General features: G+C 39.1%; 2 protein-coding genes across 3 annotated transcripts in view; one reads left to right on the plus strand and one right to left on the minus strand.

Moving 5' to 3' along the window:
- Window positions 1-6,718, minus strand: part of ADGRG2 (adhesion G protein-coupled receptor G2) — a gene marked incomplete at its 5' end in the record, with an annotated part of 71,012 nt that extends 64,294 nt beyond the window's left edge. The window contains one exon of one of the 2 annotated variants that reach the window (XM_081081167.1): window positions 6,603-6,718. In XM_081081167.1, coding sequence (XP_080937293.1) covers window positions 6,603-6,717 — 115 coding nt within the window. The remainder of the gene's footprint in view (window positions 1-6,602) is intronic. The other variant, XM_081081166.1, reaches the window with a different exon arrangement.
- PDHA1 (pyruvate dehydrogenase E1 subunit alpha 1) overlaps window positions 1-21,903 on the plus strand; it is a 313,772-nt gene that overhangs the window by 69,577 nt on the left and 222,292 nt on the right. The window lies entirely within an intron of this gene.

Below are 21,903 nucleotides of genomic sequence, written 5' to 3' on the forward strand. Positions count from 1 at the left end.
ATAGGGGGATATAAAGTACAGCATAGGATATATGTCAATAATATTGTAGTAACTGTGTATGGTGCTAGGTAGGTACTAGAAATATCAGGGGCATCACTTCCTAAGATATATAAATGTCTAATCACTGTTGTATACCTGAAATTAATTTAATACTATATGTCAACTGTAATTGGAAAATAATTTTTTAAAAGATAGGTGTCCTGCCCTGACTGGTTTGGCTCAGTGGATAGAGCGTCGGCCTGCGGACTGGAGGGTCCCGGGTTCAATTCCAGTCAGGGGCGTGTGCCTTGGTTGCGGGCACATCCCCAGTGGGGGGCGTGCAGCGGGCAGCTGGTCTATGTTTCTCTCTCATCGATGTTTCTAGCTCTCTGTCCCTCTCCCTTCCTCTCTGTGAAAAATCAATAAAATATATTTTTTAAAAAAGATAGGTGTCCTGCCTTTTAGGAGCATATACTCTACCTCCTACAGCTCTAACATGTGCTACATGAGGAAAAACCAAGACTTAGATGGACAAAGCATGAGACGGTAAGAGGAAACACGAGAGTGAGGCCTTGAAGAATGGGGAATTATAGAGGAATCTATTACTGGAAATGCCTGCAGCACAGAACAGCACAGAAAGATCTAGGTCCAGCCCAGAGGAAGAGTATGTTGGGGATTATAGCTTATGAGATCACCAAATTGGCTCAAATTTGTAATTGTTTCCAAATGGGGAAGACAATTCTGCAAGAATGAAATTATGACTATCTTCCACTATTATGTCATCTCACCCTCTGGAAAATAGTTGTACCTAAAAGAAGACCTCCTTCAAGGACTTTAAAAAAATAAAAGAAAAAGAAAAAGAAAGAAAAAAAGAAAGGCATTGGCATGGTCTGGGAGAGCTAGAGGCTAAATATAAGTATAGTTACCTGCCCATTTGGGCTTCTGATAAATCAAGAATGACTCCTTTAAACAACACTAAGTCACACAACTGGAAGTACTAAATTCTAAGGATTCTCTCTGTTGGCCAGTGGCCTAATAAGAGAGGGTCAGACCTATCTCTCCTTACTGTCAAGAGCTACTGAGTCATCTCTCAGGCTTCCAGTGTAAAGCTACTGTGTTTCCAGTGCAGATTCCCCAGAGCCAGGGGGAATGGCTGCTCTCCGGCGGCTTACCCCAGGCTCCCTATTCATCTTCTCCTCATGCCTTAGTGACATGTTCTTTCAGTCTTCAGACACTTACTGAGCAGCCTGGTATAGTATAAAGAGTACAGGCTACAGATTCCGATTGGGTATCCTCCAAGATGTGTGACTCTGGGCAAATGACCTCATCTCTTTGATGCTGTTTCTTCATCAGAAAACTGAGACTAAAAATATCTACCATGAAGAGTTTTTATGAAGATTAAATGAGATGATGTACATAAAGTACCTAAAAGGGCATGGCCTTGAACAGGCCCTCAGTGCTCACTAATTTTCCTCCCATTAGTTTCCCATCCACCTCATCAAACCTCCATTCTCCCTTCTCACCTGACACTAACAATGCACTGAAAAGACTCACGATGCTAAGGAAGTACATAATGACATGATACAAAGTGACAAGTATAAAAAGATATGGATGGGGGAAAAGGAGCACTGGGGAGAGAGATTTAATTCTTATGAAGAGGTTGGGGCAGGTTTTATAGAGGTAGTAATAGTTGGCTGGACCTTGGAAAATGAGTGTTTCCAAATGGGGATGACCCCAGGAATCAGAGGGAGGAAGTAGGGATAAGAGATAAGAAAGGAAGTAAAGTGAATAATGGGTACATTAATGAGCAGGTTACTACTATGGGCAACTGGGGCACACCTCACCTTGCCCCACCAGGAAGCTGGCATAGGTAAACACCAACTCCCATCTCTCACTGTTGTGGGGTGTTAACTCCCTGGTACTTCTGGCTTTTTCCATGCATAGGCAAAGCATGGTCCCATGGGCACAGATCATTCTCAGAGGGTCATGGCAGCCATCAGCGTACACAGGTTCTGTCTATAGGTGACCTCTGGGGTGGGCCAGGGGATATACAGGGCACCAATAGCACTTGCTATTGGTGGCATGACATTTAACTAGATGAATCCAAAGATTTGGCCAAAGGCTGTAAGCTAGAGTCCTATAGCACTGACTCACATTTTAGGACTTTATTGTACTTTGTGTTGTTCTCGTGTGTCATAATTATGTACCTTCAATTGTCATGTAAATTCCCTGGAGTCATAGATGATGTTCTCTCAGCAGCTGGTAATGCTGGGCACATAGCAGGCCCTCATTACTGCACAACGAATGTAAAAGCAGTAGGTCGGTCCCCTAGATCTTCATCAAAGACCAGACCTAAGCCATTCTGAACTGAAGAGAACCTGCATCAGTTCAAAGCTGTTCAGGGAGATGGTGTCTGTGAGTCATCTGGATGATCCAATCTAGCATTCAGTGATTCTCACAATTATGGATTCTCCCATTATTGTTAATCTATAGGTGCATTACCACCAAGCTACTGAGCCTAGTATAGCAGAGAGTTTAAGATAGTGCAGTACTTAAATACATAAAGATTGGGTCATATGGCCTGAGTTTGAATCGCAGCTCTGCAACTGAAATGATTAATCTAGGGCAACTTGCTTACCTTCTCTGTGCCTCAGTTTCCTCATCTATAAAATGGAGCTAATAATAGTGCCTACTTCAAAGGGTTATTGAGTGAGCTTTAAATGAGTTAGCCTTTTATAAGGGCTCAGAAGAATGGCTGGGACATGGTAAGTGATATCAAGGTGATTATTAAATAATGAACTCTTAGTGGGAGTTCTGAAAGACAATAATAAACTTCTATTTAGCCCTTTCTAGATCCCTAAACACTTAATTCAGAAAAACCATTGCATATACAATGTTATATGCTAATTGTATGTCAATAAAGCTGGAGGAGGGGAAGAAAAATGTTTGTCTTCATGGGGCTTTCTTTTTTTAAGCATAGAGAGTCTTACAAGAACCCATTGGGGGAGCTCACAGTTGCCCCAATTTTGAAGAATAAGAAATAGAGGTTCTGGTGGTCTAGTAGCAAATCAAAATTATGCAAATAGCAGGTGGAAGACATGGGGAAGGCTCTAACCCTAAAACTCACCACCTTTCTACTATATCATGCTGTCAGCAGAAATATTTTAACCAATTCTTCAGTTTGGGAATTCATGAACATCACCTGGAGGGCTGATTAAAACACAGACTGCTGGGCCCCACCACCAGAGTTTCCAATTCAGCAGGTCTCGAATGAGCCTGACAATCAGCACTTTTAAAAAGCTCTGAGGTGATGCTGATATTACTTGTCTGGGGCCACATTTTGGGAACCACTGCTTTCAGAAGTCAATTCATATGACAATCAGAGCAAGAAATTCAGCTCTGGCTGGTGGCTCACATGCTTGGAGCATAGTCCCATACACCAAAAAGTTGCAGGTTCAATTCCCAGTCAGGGCACATGCCCAGGTTGTGGGGTGCCTACAGGAGGCAACCAATTAATGTTTCTCTCTTGTACTGGTCTCTCTCTCCCCCTCCCTATCTCTATCGAGGGGGGAGGAAGGAAGGAAAGAAAGGAAGGAAGGAAGGAAGGAAGGAAGGAAGGAAGGAAGGAAGGAAGAGAGAGAGAGAGAGAGAGAGAGAGAGAGAGAGAGAGAGAGAGAGAGAGAGAGAGAAAGAAAGAAAGAAAGAAAGAAAGAAAGAAAGAAAGAAAGAAAGAAAGAAAACATTCAGCAGTCTTAAGCATCCAGTTAGATTTTTCCTACTCAGGTTTGTTTCAGAGCTATGCACTTTCTGGTTTACCTGCCCCGTTTCACCATTTTAAAATAAACTTTTCCAAAAAGACTTATTTCTACCAAGCAGCTTTCATTTTGATGATTTCCCCCTGCTGTTCCACTTTCATTCCTCATCTAACCCTGTGGTGGAAAAAGCACTGAAACATAAGACCGAAGATCTAGTATCTTGTCTGGCTCCACCACTTCCTAACCCATGATGCCCTGGGGACATTTACTCATCAGTAAAGTAGGGATATTTGATTTTTGCTCTGCCGATCCCACAGCAAGATGATATATGTGAGCATAGTTGACATGAATGTCACATGGCTACACCAGAATTTGTATCCCATGATTGATATCTGGAGGAGTTTGTTCTCCCTACTTCTGCCAGTTGTATAGGCAGCAGTTCTCAAAGTGTAATCTCTGAACCAACATTGCCTGGGAGCTTGTTAGAAATGTCAAATCTTAGGTCCCACCCCGGCACTACTACATTAGAAAGCCCCAGGAAAGGGCCCAGAAATCTGTGTTTTAACAAGCTGGAGGGCAGGAGGGAGGGGGGTAAGAGATCAACCAAAGGACTTGTATGCATGCATATAAGCGTAACCAATGGACATAAGACACTGGGGGATAGGGGAGGCTAGGGGACTGTCAAGGGCGGGGGAAAAAATGGACACATATGTAATACCCTTTGTAATACTTTAAGCAATAAAAACAACAACAACAACAACAACAACAAAAAACAAGCTCTCAAGGTGATTCTCATGCACATTCCCTGGTTTTATGATTTTGAGCACAAAATTCAGAGGTAGGTACAAATCCTTGCTTAGACACTTCTTTGAGCAAGTTACTTATCTCTCTGAGCCTCCGTTTCTTGATCTAAGAAATGTGGCTAAGACTAGACTCTCCCTTTCATAGAATTGGTTGAGAAGCTTAAGAGAGTGAATGTATATAAAGCACATAGGAACCTGGCACATTGTAAGCAGTCAGTGCAAGTTTAGCTCTTATCATTTTTTAAATAAACTATTGTGGCTTCTTGACAACATGCCCCAGTGTCTACTTTTTGAAGGACTGCCAATTGTGTTTTACCCTGTTGGTAAGTTCTCCACTGATTTTTGGTGCACGTATGTGTGTTGTGTGTATGTTTTATTTATGCTATTGTTGTTTGGTCCTTGTAGATATTTGCTTTAGCCAATGAAGACTCCTTGGTCCTGCTACTTTTTAAATAACATGCCTAGGGAGTGTTCTTTACATTTGCATCACACTGTATTATTTTGGCAGTTGTACCCATAGATACTGCAGCCCCAGGATTTCTAGCCTTTTTACTGCCTTCCTCAGATACCTTTTCTCCTTGTTTCATAATCTTCTGAAGATCCTGTTTTCTGAAATACCTGCTTCATTTCGCTGATTCTCTACCTCTCTTAAATTTCCATGCAGAAGTGTCTTCAAATAGATACTTAAAAAAAACAATTAAATACCAGAAACAGACCCTCACATACGGGGTCATTTGATATTTTATAAAGGTGCCCATATCATTCAATGGGCAAATGACAGTCTTTTCAACAAATGGTGCTGGGAAAACTAGATATACACATGCTAAAGAATGAAGTTGGACCCTTACGTTACACCATATACACAAAATGAACTCAAAATAGATTAAAGGATCTAAACATAAGAACTAAAACATTAAACTCTTAGAAGAAAACTTAGGGGGAAATCATGACATTGGACTTGGCTATGATTTCTTAGATATGACAGCAAAAGCACAGGCAACAAAGTAAAAATAGATAAATTGGGCTTCATTAAAATTAAAAACTTTTGTGCAAGAGAAGACACTATTAAGAGAGTGAAAAGACAACCCACAGAATAGGAGAAAATATTTGTAAATCATAGCTCTGATAAAGAATTAATATCCAGAATATATACAGAACTCCTAAAACTCAACAACAAAAAACCCCCAACAACCCAATTAAAAAATGGGCCAAGGATTTGAAGAAATTCCTCCAAAAGAGATATACAAATGGTTAGTAAGCATATGAAAGATGATCAACATGATCAATCATTAAGGAAATGCAAGTCAAAATCACAATGATATACCATTTCACACCCATTATCAAAACAACAGAAAATAACAAGTGATGGTGAAGATATAGAGAAACTGGAATCCTTGTGCCTTGCTGGTAGGAATGTAAAATGGTGCAGCCACTGCGAAACAGTTTGGCAGATCCTCAAAAAGTAAAACATAGAACTACCAAATAACCCAGCAATTTCTCTCTCTATATATGTATATCCAAAAGAATTGAAAGCAGGGACTAAAACAGATACTTGTACACCAATGTTCAAGGTATTATTTACAATAGCTAAAGGTGGAAACAATCCAAATGTCCATCAACAATGAATGGGTAAACAAAATGTGGAGTATTATTCAGCCTTTAAAAAGAATGAACTTTTGATACATGCTACAATATGGATGAACATCAGAAACATTATACTAAGTAAAATAAGTCAGACACAAAAGAACAAATATTGTATGATTCCACTAATATGGCAAATTCATAGCAACAGAAAGAATAGAGGTTATCAGAGAGTGGGGGGAGGGAGAATGGGAAGTTATTGTTTAATGGGTATAGAGTTTCTATTTGAGATGATGAAAATGTTCTGGAAATGAACAGTGGTGATGTGTGCACAAAATTGCAAATATATTTAATGCCAGTGATTTGTATACTTTAAAGTGTTTAAAATGGTAAGTTTTATGTTATGTTTATTTTACCACAGTAAGAAATTCTTAAATAAACACACACATGCATACACACCAATGAAGGAAAACAAGTATCTTACCTTCCAGGGATGTAGCCAAAACAACATGAAGATGAATGACAAGGAATATCTTGAACATCAGTAAAAGTTCTTCAGGTCTGCCAACATGGCCACACTGCCCGCCAGAGAAAAACATCCTGGAATAAAATAAGGGGAAAATATATCATCACATCTTGCTATAATCACAACAGAGCAATACCAAAAGGTCATTTCCTCAACCAAGGCAAACTGCAATCCTGCTTCCTTTAAATAACTTCCAAATCATTGGCAGTGCCAGGTGGACACTGGCTACAGAAAAGCAAAACCTGTGTTTATTAGGGGAGGACCACCCAATGGGATATTATATTATGTTAAAAATGACAAGTAAGGTTGTCCATGTGGATTTATGGAAATCATCAACACATGCAAAATATCAAGAAGAAATTAAAAACACTGCATATAAAGGGTGTCCCCCAAAAATGTATATACACACTTTATTTTTTCAAATATATTTCAGTGAGGAATGGAGAGAGAGAGGGAGAAACATCAGTGATGGGAGAGAATCATTGATTAGTTGCCTCCTGCATGCCCCACACTGGAGATCGAGCCTGCAACCAGGGCATATGCCTTAACGGGTAATTGAACTGTGATCTCCTGGTTCACAGGTTGCCGCTCAATCACTGAGCAACGCTGGCTGGGCTGTATACACACACTTTAAATTATTATAAAGGGAGTGTTTATTAAAATGCATTTCATTTTCAAAACTGAGCTATAAGCTGGTAAAGTGTGTATACATTTTTTGGGACACCCTGTGTAATTATTACCAAAAAAAAAGCTAGTTAAAAACTATGCTAAGAATTAGAAGGGATCACAGAATCTTACAAATAATCTACTCCTGTTTATATATCAGATTATAAAAGGATGGGTACATTGCATTTCCTCTTAATTACATATTAGTTCATTATTATTGCTTCCATTTTTAGTAGTCAAGAGGACAGTCAATATTTTTTAAAAAGCAAAGTTTACATCAGAACTGAATCTAAAAACCTCATTTACCAGTCATTTATTCATTCATTCAACAGATATTTATTGAAGGCCAACATTCATCAGATGAGATGTGAGGTCTGAATAAGAATTAACTAGATGAGATACATGTGGTGGAGGTAGGACAGGGGCTTAGAGGAGCTAGGGCCTAGGCACACAGAATTAGAATTGCAAATGCTGTCTGTGTCTGTTCCTCTCACAGCAGGAGGCAATGACAGCCCAATGAGAAGGCTTCCTCTATGTGACCACAGGGGAAGTGGCTGGGACAGTCCAGGCTGTGTGTTCTCAGCTGGTAGAGCTCCAGGCCACAGGTCACCCATGAACCCTGCCAACTCTGCCTTCTACCAAATTAAGATAGAGTGTGTGTGCAGCGGTGAAGACTAAAGAGAGGAGTTCACAAGTCCTGGCCACTCAATGTCTGAGTGACATTGGACAGGTTATGTTAAATGGCCAAGATTCCCCATTTAGCAAATTGTAATAAGAGCACAAACCTACCTGATAGTGTTGTGTTAACAAGAGATCTTTGCATAATGGCTGGTACCGTGAAGGCACTATAAGTGCTAGCTGTACTCTTCACTCATTCAGTCAAATAATATCTATTTTGCACCTAGTATGTACAGAGTCAGGGAGTTCAGGGATTATAGGGTTGAGGGCATAGAAATATTGGGATAAATCACAAATTCTTAGTCTCAAAGAAAAGTGGGCAATTTTTAAGAATCCTATAATTTATAGCCATCACCAGTACCAGGGTGGTGATACTTTGCTGGTCTCAGACCAGGAGGTAAATCCTTCTTCCAAAGAGGGCTTACGTTTTTTTGAATCAATAAATTGTTTCATATTAATCTATATAAAAACCTAATATGCAAATTGTCCCCTTGAGAGTTTGACCAGGAGTCCGGGAGTTCAATCGCATGCTATGATGTACAATGACCACCAGGGGGTGGTGCAGAATGAAGGAAGGCCCCGGCTAGCAGCAGGAAGGCCCCAATCAGCCATGATCACCGGCCTGGCCTAGGGACCCTACCCATGCAAGAGTTTCATGCACCAGGCCTCTAGTATATTAATAATATACTACATCAATATATTGTAAACTGCCTGCGGTTTGTTGTTTCTCTTCAGCACTTTTATACTCTCTCTCTTTATAATGGCATATTATTGATCCTCCCAAATGAGTCACTCAAAAGAGAATGCTAATATAGTTGTGCAAAAATGTAGCAGTGTCTCTCTGGAGGAAAATGTGTCTGCTACAGCTACACACAATATTGATGAATCTTAGACATAAAAGAATGCACACTGTACATGATTCCATTCATATGAGGAACAAAAGCAGGCAAAACTAATTGATGGAGTAGGAAGTTGGAAGAGTAGTTATCCTTGGAAGAGGGAGGGGGTGTAATAACTAGGAGTGGGCACAAGGGGGCTTCTGTTACATGGATGTGTTCAGTCCCTGAAATTCACTGAATTGTACACTTATAGGTAAATCATAAAAAGCTTCATTTAAAAATTAAAAAATTAATTTATATATTATTTCTGAACTCAGTTCCCCTGAGAATTTGTTGAGAGAGAGAGAGAGAGAGAGAGCGAGAGAGAGAGAGAGAGAGAGAGAGAGAGACATCGATGTGAGAGAGAACATTGATCATTGCCTTCTGTACTTGCCCTGACCAGGGATCAAACCCACAATCTAGGTATGTGCCCTGATGGGGAATCAAACCCAAAACTTTTCAGTATATGGGGCCAACACTCAAATGAACTGAGCTACACTGGCCAGGGCTGCAAACATATTCTTGAGTTTTGCCAACTCCTAGGGTAGGACCTAAGTGGCATATAAAATATTGTCAGTTAAATTAGTCATGGTACACAGTGACGAGTTATTATGGGCTAAAGCTTGGGCTCTGATCAAAATAAACCATGCCTTTCATTGAAGAGAGCTTGTACTCCACTCTCAAATGAGGGCAGGAAATGCCAGAATGAAGGGTGATTCCAGCCATCATCCTGAAAACAGAATAAGGATCACGAAGAGCATAGTACAGCCCGGCCGGCATGGCTCAGTGGTTGAGCATCAACCTATGAAACAGGAGGTCACAGTTCGATTCCCAGTCAGGGCACATGCCCAGGTTTCAGGCTCAATCCCCAGTGTGGGTCATGCAGGAGGCAGCAAATCAATGATTCTCTTTCATCATTGATGTTTCTATCTCTCTCTCCCTCTCCCTTTCTCTCTGAAATCAATAAAAATATATCAAAAGAAAAAGCTTAGTACAGACAAGGCATCATTGAAAAGATTGCTTTCAGTTGTTAAGCCTGAAATATGTTTCCTCAAAGCTGAATATATACTTCATAATCAGAGAAGTGTTATGGTATTTGAAGTAATATAGCTCCTATTGCCTTTTGCATAAACTAGAGAACATCCTGCTAGGTTATAAGGTCCCTAGGATCTTTGATCAAAGAGAGAAATCTGTGGCTTTTTAAACTCTTATTCATTATACATTTAAAATATTTTAATCTTTTCAGCTGGAACTTTTCTTCATCTTCTGGTACAAGTTGGATTAACTTAATGCTGTCTAGGTAATCAATAAAAATTATTTGAATAGTTACTGGTTCTTAGCAAATTTTTAAGGTGGTAAGGATGGGTGGTGAGATAGCATCAATTACGGAGAAAACTATTTGCTAGCATTTAAATAGTGAAATCTAGACCTTGACACTAGACAACTTCTCATTAAAGATTACACCAGAATTATCTCAGTCCAGGGCCCCCTTTTATGGTTGTGGACTCTTATGTAAGTGGCAACTTCTAGGATTGTATAGTGCACAAGCTACATGACTGTGTGCCATGGCCCTGCTTGTAACATTCTAAGAAATTGTTCTAGATCTCTTCAATTTTATTTTAAATAGTATCACTATCATATTTTAAAAATCTGTATCATATGTGTAAGCTTGAATGGCAATGAATGATAAATCTATCTTTAGATATAGAATAAAGAATAAGATTAAAAGGGGGAAATAATTTGATACCATTGTAGGACAGGTCTGGGTGAGATTTACTCTCTGTTACCTCTAGTCAACTGGCATACTTTGATTATACCATGGCTTCTGTGATGAATGCAATAATCAATATTTTTACTTGAATAATAAGACAGATGATAATTGTTTTCTAAGTTTTCTAAAAAAAACTTTATGCCTTTGAGATATTTACATTGAGTCTTAAGTGCTGACTAGCAAGACTAGCACAAGGAGAAATTAAAAAGGGAGATAACTGAAGAGGTTCTCAGTACAGGTAAAGCAAGAACTAAAAGGTGAAAAAGCAATTAACTTGGATCATTCAACTGTCAAGAAGTCAGAGAAATTCAGGGTTGTTTTGGATTTTTTTAGAGTCTTCGGTTTTATTACTTTTTAAAAAGAATCAGGAAACTTAGTAAAAGCATAATTAAATTTTGATTGAGCTCTTAAGACCCTGATAGAGCAAATATCTCAGAAAAAAATGTCTTCAGTGTTCCAGGAATATGTTAGGTTAAATTATTTTGACCAAACCTTCTGCTAAAGACAATAAAAAAGCATTTTCTTAAACATATCAAAGACTTGACAAGATAGAAAAGAATCACCAGGCCAAAGGTGAAGCCAAAGCAGGAACTCAGAAGGGTAATATATGCAAAGGAGCTGCTTTTGCCTGAGAGTATGAATCTACTGAAGCAAACTTGAGCTCCAGATATGAAATACAAAAGAAAAGTTCAAAGACATGAAGGAAAGTTTAGCATATACTTAAATAAAATTCAAAGAGGAGAGGATAGGGCAGAGCCAATGTTTGAAATGATAATAACTGAATGATCCCAAACTAGTGAAAAGCACCTACCCACAGATTCAGGAAGCCCAAATACTCTCTACAATAAATAAAAGAGATCTACAGCTAGACACAAAACAGTGAAATTGAAAAAAAAAAAACACAAAGACAAAGAGAAAATCTTAAAAGTAGCCAGAGAAAACAAGACAGTTAATCTTCAAAGGATTGGATGTTAGACGGACATCTATTTTCTCAGAAGCAACAATGGAAGCCAGAAAACAAACAAAATTGTTACCTTGTTCATTGCCTTCAAATCTTTACTGAAATAAATCCTAAAGGATATATCCAGGCAAAAGTTGTAAGATATGAGATGCAACAAGGAATAAAGAACAAAGAAAGCAGTTAGTATGTAACCAGGCCCATACCTAACATATGTAATTTAAAGAGATCCAGTTTGCCCTTATCCTTCCACTGAGCCTCTTTCTCAAACTACAAGAGGCTTTGTTTATATATATGAACACCCCAACCCGTGTATCCAAACCCCCCTATCTCCTAAAAGCAGTGTCATCCTTTGTACAACTGGCAACATGGCTTGCCCTGGATAAGAGGCCTGTGCAGGTCCTGGAAATAGGTACATAATGTTTGGATAGGGAATTCTAGGGTCCTGGATTCCCAGAGCATGAAGCAAGGGTTAGGAGAGAGGGAAGCAGGCTCCAGGTGGGAATGTCTTCTTTGTCTCACAGACTTCTCACTCTCTAGAGAGGTGTATGACTAGGGAAGGGCCAGAGAGAGGACCTATAAAACATGAGACACAGGCCAGAGACCCCCATTGCCCAGAGCTAAGGATTGCACTAGATATTGGTAAATCCAAATGAACTGACCATATAAAATATCTATAATAATAAAAGGGTAATATGCTAATTATATTAAACATCCGTCTGGGTGTCCTTCCTTCCAGACAAAGCTGCAGTGGGCGGGGGCCACGGCAGAGGCAGCAGAGACAGCAGAGGCCCCCAGCCGCAGTGGCAGTGGGCAGGGGCCGCGGCAGAGGCCCTTGCACAAATTTCATGCATTAGGCCTCTAGTCTATATAATAAAAGCCTAAGTGACAGTTTGCTATGATGTGCACTAACCACCAGGGGGCAGACGCTCAATGCAGGAGCTGACCCCTGGTGGTCAGTGCGCTCCTACAGGGGGAGTGCCGCTCAGCCAGAAGCCGGGTTCATGGCTGGCAAGCACAATGGCGGTGGCAGGAGCCTCTCCAGCCTCCGCAGCAGCGCTAAGGAGCAGCAAGCTGAGCAATAAGGAACAGCAAGCAGGCAGGCGGTAAGGAGCCAGGGGCCCTGGACTGTGAGAGGGTGCAGGCCGGGCCTCTAGTTAATAATATCTTATAGAGATAACCGAAACATGATAGAATAAAAATATGACAACTGTATATATATATATATATATATATATATATATATATATATATATCTTAGGTGTACTGGTTAATTAGGAAATGAAAAATAAAATTAGTCTTCCAGGATCTTTGTATTATCTTAGAGGAGACTAAAGCTATTGATTATCTTTAGACATTGAAAAGGTCAGTAGACATTGTAATTTCTATAGTAGCTACTAAAAAATAAAAGTGAACCATATAATTTTCTAACTAATGGAGTAGGGAAAATGGTTTTCAGAATATTTAGTCAATCTGAAAGAAGGGAAGAAAAATAAAGAATGGTTAGGAACAATAAAAGATGGTAAATTTAAACACAATACGAATCAATGATTCATTAAATATAAATGGACTAAATTATTCAATTAAAAGGCAAAATTATCAGACTGGAAAAAATTCAAAATCCAACTATATATGCTAAATATGCTATTTACAAAGATACAACTAGAACATGATACAGAAAGTTGGAAAATAAAAAGATGGAAAAGATATGCAATGTCAAAAGAAAACTAATATGTTTATACTAATATCAGACAAATTATACTTTAAAGCATTACCTATAAATCAAATGGTTCATCCATAAAAGATTCAATTCAATAGGAAGACTGAACAAATTTACATGTGAATGCAACTAATACTATAACCTCAAATACACAAAGCAGTATTTTTTACAGAAATCAAGGAGAAATAGAAAAAATTCAAAATCATATTGAGTGATATTCATGCATCTGCATCAGCAATAGATAAAATTCAAACTAAAAAGTCACAAAAGATATAGAATATTTCAATAATTAACCAACTTGACTTAAAGACCATAGAGTACACAATCATTTCAAGTGCACATGGAATATTTATGAAAGCCAACCAAGCCAAAAAGAAGTTTCAAAAATGTTTTACAGAATTGGAAAAAGAAAAGGAGAATGTTCTCTGACCACAACACAATCAAGTTGTCACAACAAAAAGTTAAATTGTTATTAAGTAAATAACTTTTGTGTCAAAGAAGAATTCATAACATATATTAGAAAATATTTGACTTGATCAGTAATAACAACACCATAATCAAGACATGGGGATAGAGCTAACGATCTTTAGAGTGAAATTTATATTTTAAATGTGCATTTTAGAAAAAGAGAAAGGCTTAAGATTAATAAGTTAAACTCCTCGGGAAGATTTAAAAAGAACAGCAAAATAAACCCAAAGGAGAAGAAAGGAAATAATAAAAATAAAAGCATGAAATAATGATATAGGAAAAAAAAACATAAAACAACAAAGGTTATTAACAAAGCCAAGGCTATTCTTTGTAAAGACAATTCTGGCAAAATTAATAGGAGGGGAGGAAGGAAGGAGGGCAAGGGAGGAATGAAAAGAAAGTGTAAACAAATAACCAATAGAAAGAATTTCAAAAGCAACTTAACTGAAGGTGCTATAAAAATGATAAAAGGATCTTAGGGACAACTTTAGTAATGTTGGAATCTAGATAAAAATGGGCAAATTCTTAGAAAAATATCTTACCAAGAAGTAATCAAGGAGAAAGAATAAACTTGAATAGACATCTAACCATTAAAAGTCTCAAAAATTTTCCCACAAAGAAAACTATAGGCCCAGAGGTTTTCACATTTGCTCTATCAAATACTTAAAGAATAAGAATTCCAATCTCACAAGAACTCAAAAACTAGGAAAAGAGCATAGCCTAACTCATTTTTATCAGGCTAGCATAACCCTGGTGCCAAAACCTGACAAGGAAAGTCTTCACAGTTTTACCCATTTTATAAATCAAATGAGACTATTTACAAAATTCTCTGGAATGCTCACAAAAATGTCTAGCAGCAATTTTGAATCTTGTAAATTGGGGTCATTTGAATAAATATAGAACAAAATGAATTATTTTGAACTTCAACAACAACATTTTTGGAAGATGAAGTCACCAAGAACTAAAGCCAACAATGCTGTAGTAAGATAAACAGCATCCCATATGAAAGAAAAAAATACCACAAAAACAAACAAAAAACCCCACAAAACAATGTCCTAAAAATGACAGAAACTGGGTTAACTGGTAAGTGCTGGATATGAACTCCCAAATGGCAGCTTTGTATGTCATTTTTCATAACATAACGTCAATGGTGAACTAGACAGGATGATTGTAATATGAAGCTTTCACATCTCTAGAAGCAAATGGAAGGAAAATTATTTGTTTGGTCTTTACAGTGCAAAATGATTTTCTTAATAAGCATTAAGTGCTTTCTAAAGGGAAAAAGTAGTTTTCCTCAATAAAACAAGTGAATCAATATCAGACATCAAGATTAGAAGTAAAATATGCCATTAAAGTAAATGAATATTCATAAAACCTTGTGAAAGGTGTTATATTCTTTAACTCCCTTGCTTATCTCCAAATTTCTCCTACTTGCAATCTACCATCCTCGATTACCCATGTGCGAATTACCCAAGGCAAAATGAAAGCCTACTTTATCTCCCTTCACTCTTCAGGATCCTCTCCCAATGTTCGTAGTAAATGTGTTCAACAACACAAACAAGCAGAATAGCCTAGGATACAAGAGCATGAATGGTAGAGCCATATGCCTTTCTTCAAATCCAAGCTCCACCACTTACAGTGTAACCTTGGCTTGTTCCTTAACCTCTCTGGACCTAAATTCTTCATCTGAAACAGTGGAGGTAATGACTGGATCTACCTCATAAGGTTCCTGTAGAGATGAAATGAAGTAATATATTGAAGGTCCTACTATAGTCAAGAAATGTTAATACAAACATAATTAAAAGATAAGTTTACAATACACTCCTGGGCTAAATGTAAATAGATTTTAGAATTATTTTCTGCAGTCATTCATCTGTAGAAACCTGACAAGGAAATAACCAATATCTATTGAGGTTCTATTATATGAAAGGTACTACACTACAGACTCGGGATATAATAAACAAGACAGATATCTCTCCTGTGTGCAAGAGCTCACAGCCACTACTTAGATTAATTGGCCATTGGTGTGGCCAAATAAATAGTGATTTTTTTTAAAACTTAAAAAAATCTTTCTGCATGTTTTTTCTTCATGGTCCATGAAACTCATCTTGGCCTGAAAACAAAACAAGGCACCAGAACACAATATCTTCTTCTATATAGACTTGGTCTCCACCTCACCCTAACTCCCACAGCATGCAACTCTACCCACAGCAGGCACTCAGAATATATTTTTAAAATTATTTGGTTCCAAATCAGTTGCTGCACAATAATTCTATAAATAAGTAGAGAAGAAAATAGGAGACTCTCCTTAAAAGCATCCTCAAGGTATTGATCTGTACTGGGGGGGATGGGAGCAGGGATGGGACAGAAGTACATGGTTTATATCATCAGAAGATCACATTTGAGAGGCAGTGAGGTACTAAGAAAAGCAAACCACCCACCAATATTCTGTGCCTTTTCTTGCTTTTGTCATCACTCTATGCTGACTCCTGCTTCAAGTTCCAGCTTGGACATTCACTAGTTGTGTGGCTCTGCACAAGTATTTTAACATTGTTTATAGCAATAACTTATTAGCATTTATTGCAATAACTATATGTTTTTATAATCTAAACTAGAGGCCCAGTGCACAAAATTCATGCACAGGGGAGGGGAGGCTACCTCAGCTTGGCCTGCGCCCTCTCACAGTCCGGGACCCCTCGGGGGATGTCCACCTGCCGGCTTAGGCCTGATCCCCAATCCTAAATTGGCAGGCAGACACCCCTCTTGCAGTCAGGACTCCTCACTCCTTACCACCTGCCTGCTCGCTCCTTACTGTTCAGCTTGCTGCTCCTTAGTGCTGATACAGAGATGGGAGAGGCTCCTGCCACCACTGCTGTGCTCGCCAGCCATGAGCACAGCTTCTGGCTGAGCGGTGCTCCCCCTGTGGGAGTGCACTGACCATGAGGGGGCAGCTCCTGCATTGAGCATCTGCCCCCTTGTGGTAAGTGTGCATGATAGTGACCGGGCATTCCAATAGTTCTGCTGTAACGGTTGCTTAGGCTTTTATTATATAGATGGAACTACCTAACAGTCAGTGTGCCCCCCTGAGGGGTCCTGGATTGTGAGAGGGTACAGGCCAGGCTGAGGGTCCCCACCAGTGCACGATCAGGGCCGGGGAGGGACATGGGAGGTTGGCCAGTCAGGGAGGGGCTGCGGGAGGGCTCCAGAGAGTATCCAGCCCATCTCGCTCAGTCCCGATCTGCTGGACCCCAGCAGCAAGCTAACCTACTGGTTCGAGTGTCTGCCCCCTGGTGGTCAATGTATATCATAGCGAGCAGTTGAGCAGTCTTAGCATATCATTAGTATATTATGCTTTGATTGGTTGAACGGACGACCAGACACTTAGCATATTAGGCTTTTATTATATAGTATTATAATAGGATAATTATAATTTAGAATGATTATAATAAGTATTTGTATTGTTATAAGATTTATATTATTTATACCAATGAAGTCCCAGAAATAACCACTATTTATGAGTCTCAAAGGAAACAGGAAATATACATCAATAGTGGCTTCAGAATTTCTATGTAGAAGGGAGTTAGGAGCAGAAATCTCGTTGGGAGGAGCCTTTAGAAGCTGCTGCACACAACACTTTAGGTAAGAGAGAGAACACTTCAATGTTTTATTTCAAAACAGAGGAAGAGCTGTTGGAAATAAGGAAGCCAGTCCAGGGAGAAAGAAAGGGGAAACAGTGAAACAAAATCCCTAAGAGTTCTATGTACTAGTAAATGATCACTCTCCTTCCCTAGATTTTACTGCACTATGTCATTTCAAAATCTGTACCTACAAAAACAGTGGGATTACAGAAAAGAAACCGTTCAGCCATGGAATCCCCAAGGAAAAGAAAATGTCTGAAGAGAAGAAGGCTCCAAGTGGGTGGGAGTGAGGAGTTAAAAACAAAACAAACAAAAATGAATACAGCAGTTAAGGGGGTGGGAATTTGGAATGAAGGAGAGAAATTTGAAAGGGAAAAAACACACAACCAAACAGTTCATTATTTCTACATTACCTCTTAGAAATAGCCTCACTTACCTGACAGGAAGTTCAGGAGGAAAGATGGAGAAATTCTGCACAAATCTGAAAATAAAGAAAAGAAAAAAAATAGATGAATGGAAAGTGGACCTTCTTAGCACCATAATGCTTCAATACTACAGTCAGCTCATCAAGCAGAGGCTGTACAGAGACCTCTACTATATACCAAGGCTTGAACTTGGCAGCAGAGTTACAAAAGAAATAGGATGCAAACCCTGCTCTTAAGGAAATATTACAGACTGGAAAACAAGCCAAAGCCAGTTTGGGGGCTGACCTTGTTAATGCCTTAGTAGCATTGTATTATTGCTCAGTCTCAGGCTTCATTAACGGCATCACACAATGGTATCCTCTCATGTGAAATATAAACATAATAATTTTTAAATCAAGATTTGCAAGAAGAAACCATCTACAGGGTGATCTTGGAACCAACTAAAAACACTGTTATGACAGAAGTTCAGTGCTCTAGGAGGAATCCAGAATATAAATTCAAAGAAGAAATAAGGAGTCATGGTGAGTTTCTATTGATCACAATGTGTTCTTTAAGAGAAACGAAAGGAGTAGTTCTTAGTAGATTAAAGTCCAGTATGCCAGAGAAACTTCATTAAGCAATGTTTAAAGAAGAAAAAAATGAAGGCCAAGCATGTTGTCCTGTCCTAGAATGAACAAATTACAAACACATGTCCCAGTGCTCAATGTAGAACGAATGTAGAATTAACAACTGAAAAACATTAAAATAATCAAGCAAACTAATCAACTGTGACTTGAATACAGAAATAATTGCACTCCACATTTGGGTGAATAAGGATTTTCTACATAGATATTTTTTATGAAATTTCACAACTCAAGCACATTGCCTCTTCCAAAACCTTATTGATAACCACAAATAACCACACTTAATATTTCCAGTAATCCAGTTTATTAATAAACAACACAAGACTCTCTTTGCCCCTTTGGACCACTTCCAAGTAGAAAAACAGGACAAATAACAGTGAAATGTATTGCCCTCTGGATGAAAAAATGTTAAAAGCTTACTAGTATCCAAAGCTGGAGAACATGTGAGAAAATGAAGCCTTACATACACGATTGGTGTAAATGTAAACTTTGAGAGAATAGTTTAGCTATGTTTCAAAATTTTAAATGTGCATACCTCTTGATCAGAATTCTAATTGCAGAGATGGTCCCTACAGAAATATTGACACATATACGCAAAAATATACACACATTGTCATTGCAACTTTAAGTGAGGGGGAAAGAAAGCCTAAGTATCCATCAGTAGATGAATAGTTAAATGAATGATGGTCTATCCATATTATGGAATATATTTAATGCTTTAAAAATGAAGTTGGCCTATATGTATTGACATATAGAGATTCTCAAATATAAATCAAATGAAAAAAATCAAGTTTATTAAAATATATATGAGAGTATGTTAAGCAAAACTATATCTATACATTTGGATACATTCACACTTGTCACTATATAAATAAGCATATATGTGAATAAGCAAGTGTGAATGTATCCAAAAAAGCCTTGAAGGAACCCATCAAGCCTCTACAGATAGAAGTGTGATGGAGAAAAAGGATGAAGCCCAATTTTTCCTCCATGGAACACAGACATGTATTCATGTCTTACTTATACAATTAAATATATTTCTCCTAGAAGAGAAAAGCAGAACAAAGGGAGAGCCAAGCCATTCAGGTTCTCCAAACAGAGCTCCTAAATCAAGCTCAGAGGGAGGCTAACTGGGAGGTAATGCCATCACTTGCTCAGCTGATGCCATCTCCCCTGGCCCTGCTCTAACCCAATTAGAAAGGCTCCATTGAAAGCCCTAGGATTTCTGGTATCAGAGCCAAGAAACCAACTTTCCAGCCGGGAAGCAGGAACTCACTTGAGCAAGTTGTGGAAAAGAATGTCAAAAGCAATGATGTGAAAATGTCTGATGGACACAGAGGCCTAAACTTAATTAAAGAATTATACATCTTTCAGCCTGTGGATGCCTCCTTGTCACTATCGCCACCACACACCCACCAACCTGTATCTCCTAAAAAACTAAACAGGAATCAGGATCCGATCAGCACTAGCACTCCAGTAACAAAACATAGCCACTGCCAATGTTTGGACTTCTTACATCATTGAAAGAAAAGGGCAAGTCAAAAAAGGAACCATATGGACTTATGTAAGACATGGCAAGGAACAGAGAAGCTTCTCAGAGAAGCTTCTCAGAGAAGAACGGCAAACTAACCAATTGCTAGGATTAACTGAAACCTCCCCCAGTTGCGGACTGCCCCAAAGTATGACATCAGGGAGGCTAGAAATGCATCCAATTTCCTCTATTTACCAAGCTGGCTAAAACCCAGGGCAATACCAGCGTGACCAGAAAAAAAAAAAGGTGAAGGGGGGAAGGGGGACAAGCAGACTCTACAAGTGGTTTGGGTGGGAAGGAAATTAAATCTGTATGTACTTAGAGCTCTCCAGTGTAGAGGAAGCTCTCAGAAAAGCTGTATCCAAGAACCAGAACTCCTGTGCTCGGAAGCCCTGGGTGTCAGCTATGGGGCCCATATATCCTGGGGATAATGAACAAAACAATGAGCCAAATACTACACAGGTAACAGCAGTCACAGGCATTTGTCCCACTGCCTTGGGGTAATGTGACGCTGCCTCAGGATCAACCAAAGACAAACCCAGTGACATGCAGCATCCTGGAGGGTTCACCACTTCATTTAGAACCTAATGATTAATTAGTGGCCCAGATTTAGGAGCAGAGTCTCTCCTAGTTCCGGGCAATATCACCGATACCATAGAAGAAAGGACCAGAAGAAAATGAGGCCTTGAAAATTGGGAATGGGGACAGATATACTCAAAGAGAAACTTCTCCACCATGGTAGGAAAAGCAAATTGCATAGATAGAAATGATGGTGAAGGTCAGGCTGTGGACATATACAGGAAATGGTTGGGGATATGCAGGTTCTTGACTGTAGACTGGCAGGTATGCCATTGAGGAACAAATAAGAGTGGTTCTAGAACAGTGGTTCTCAACCTTCCTAATGCCGCGACCCTTTAATACAGTTCCTCATGTTGTGGTGACCCCCAATTTCATTGTTACAAATTGAACATAATTAAAGCATAGTGATTAATCACAAAAACAATATGTAATTATATATGTGTTTTCCGATAGTCTTAGGCGACCCCTGTGAAAGGGTCGTTCCACTCCCAAAGGGGTCGCGACCCACAGGTTAAGAACCGCTGTTCTAGAACTTTGTGGTGGCCCCATTACTAATGAGACCCTGTCTAATAGGACCTTTTACCTGCACACACTGGTTTGTTCAGTTCTGGATGCCATGATTCAAGAGGAGTTAAATTGTGAGATGACTCTGGAAAACCAAAGCTAATTTATTCAACAGACACTTACTGAATGCCTACTATGTACCAAAAACATGGCCACTCTGTATGGTTGTTCAGGTTGCGCTCTGCACAAGGGCATTTGACCAAGAGTACCATTAGAATCTGAATCCAGAATGCCAGGCTTTCTAGAAGTGCCATATGAACCAGCTGTGAGCTCTGTCACAGGTATAATGGGAGCTCTGACGAAGGGCACCTAATCCAGTGTAGGGAAATTGATCCAGGAAAATTTCCTCAAGGAGATAACAGTTATGCTGCCTCCTAAGTGATGTGCAACTCCCTTTGTGTGAAGAAATGGAAAAGAGCATTCCAAAGAGAGGAAATGGCCTAAACCAAGACATGGAGCCAGAGACTGGCATTAAGTGGGCATGACTCAGAATCAGTTTGATGTTGCTGAAGCATAAAGAACAAAACAGTCACTGGCCAGAAGGTACCATGGAGATATGGAGCAGAAACCTGATGGAACATATTAAAAATATAGTCTGTGAATACACTGGGAAAAATCCACTTTGCATGTCCAGATGGAGGTTGTGATGGCTTATGAATAATATCCACTATGTATACAGGGCACTCACAGAAAGAAAATGGTAACTAGGTATACTCTGTCTCTACTATGGGCAGAGATGGTGCCTAAAAGGTGGTTTAAA

The sequence above is a fragment of the Myotis nattereri genome, assembly GCF_964212035.1.
Source record: "Myotis nattereri genome assembly, chromosome: X".
NCBI lineage: Eukaryota > Metazoa > Chordata > Mammalia > Chiroptera > Vespertilionidae > Myotis > Myotis nattereri.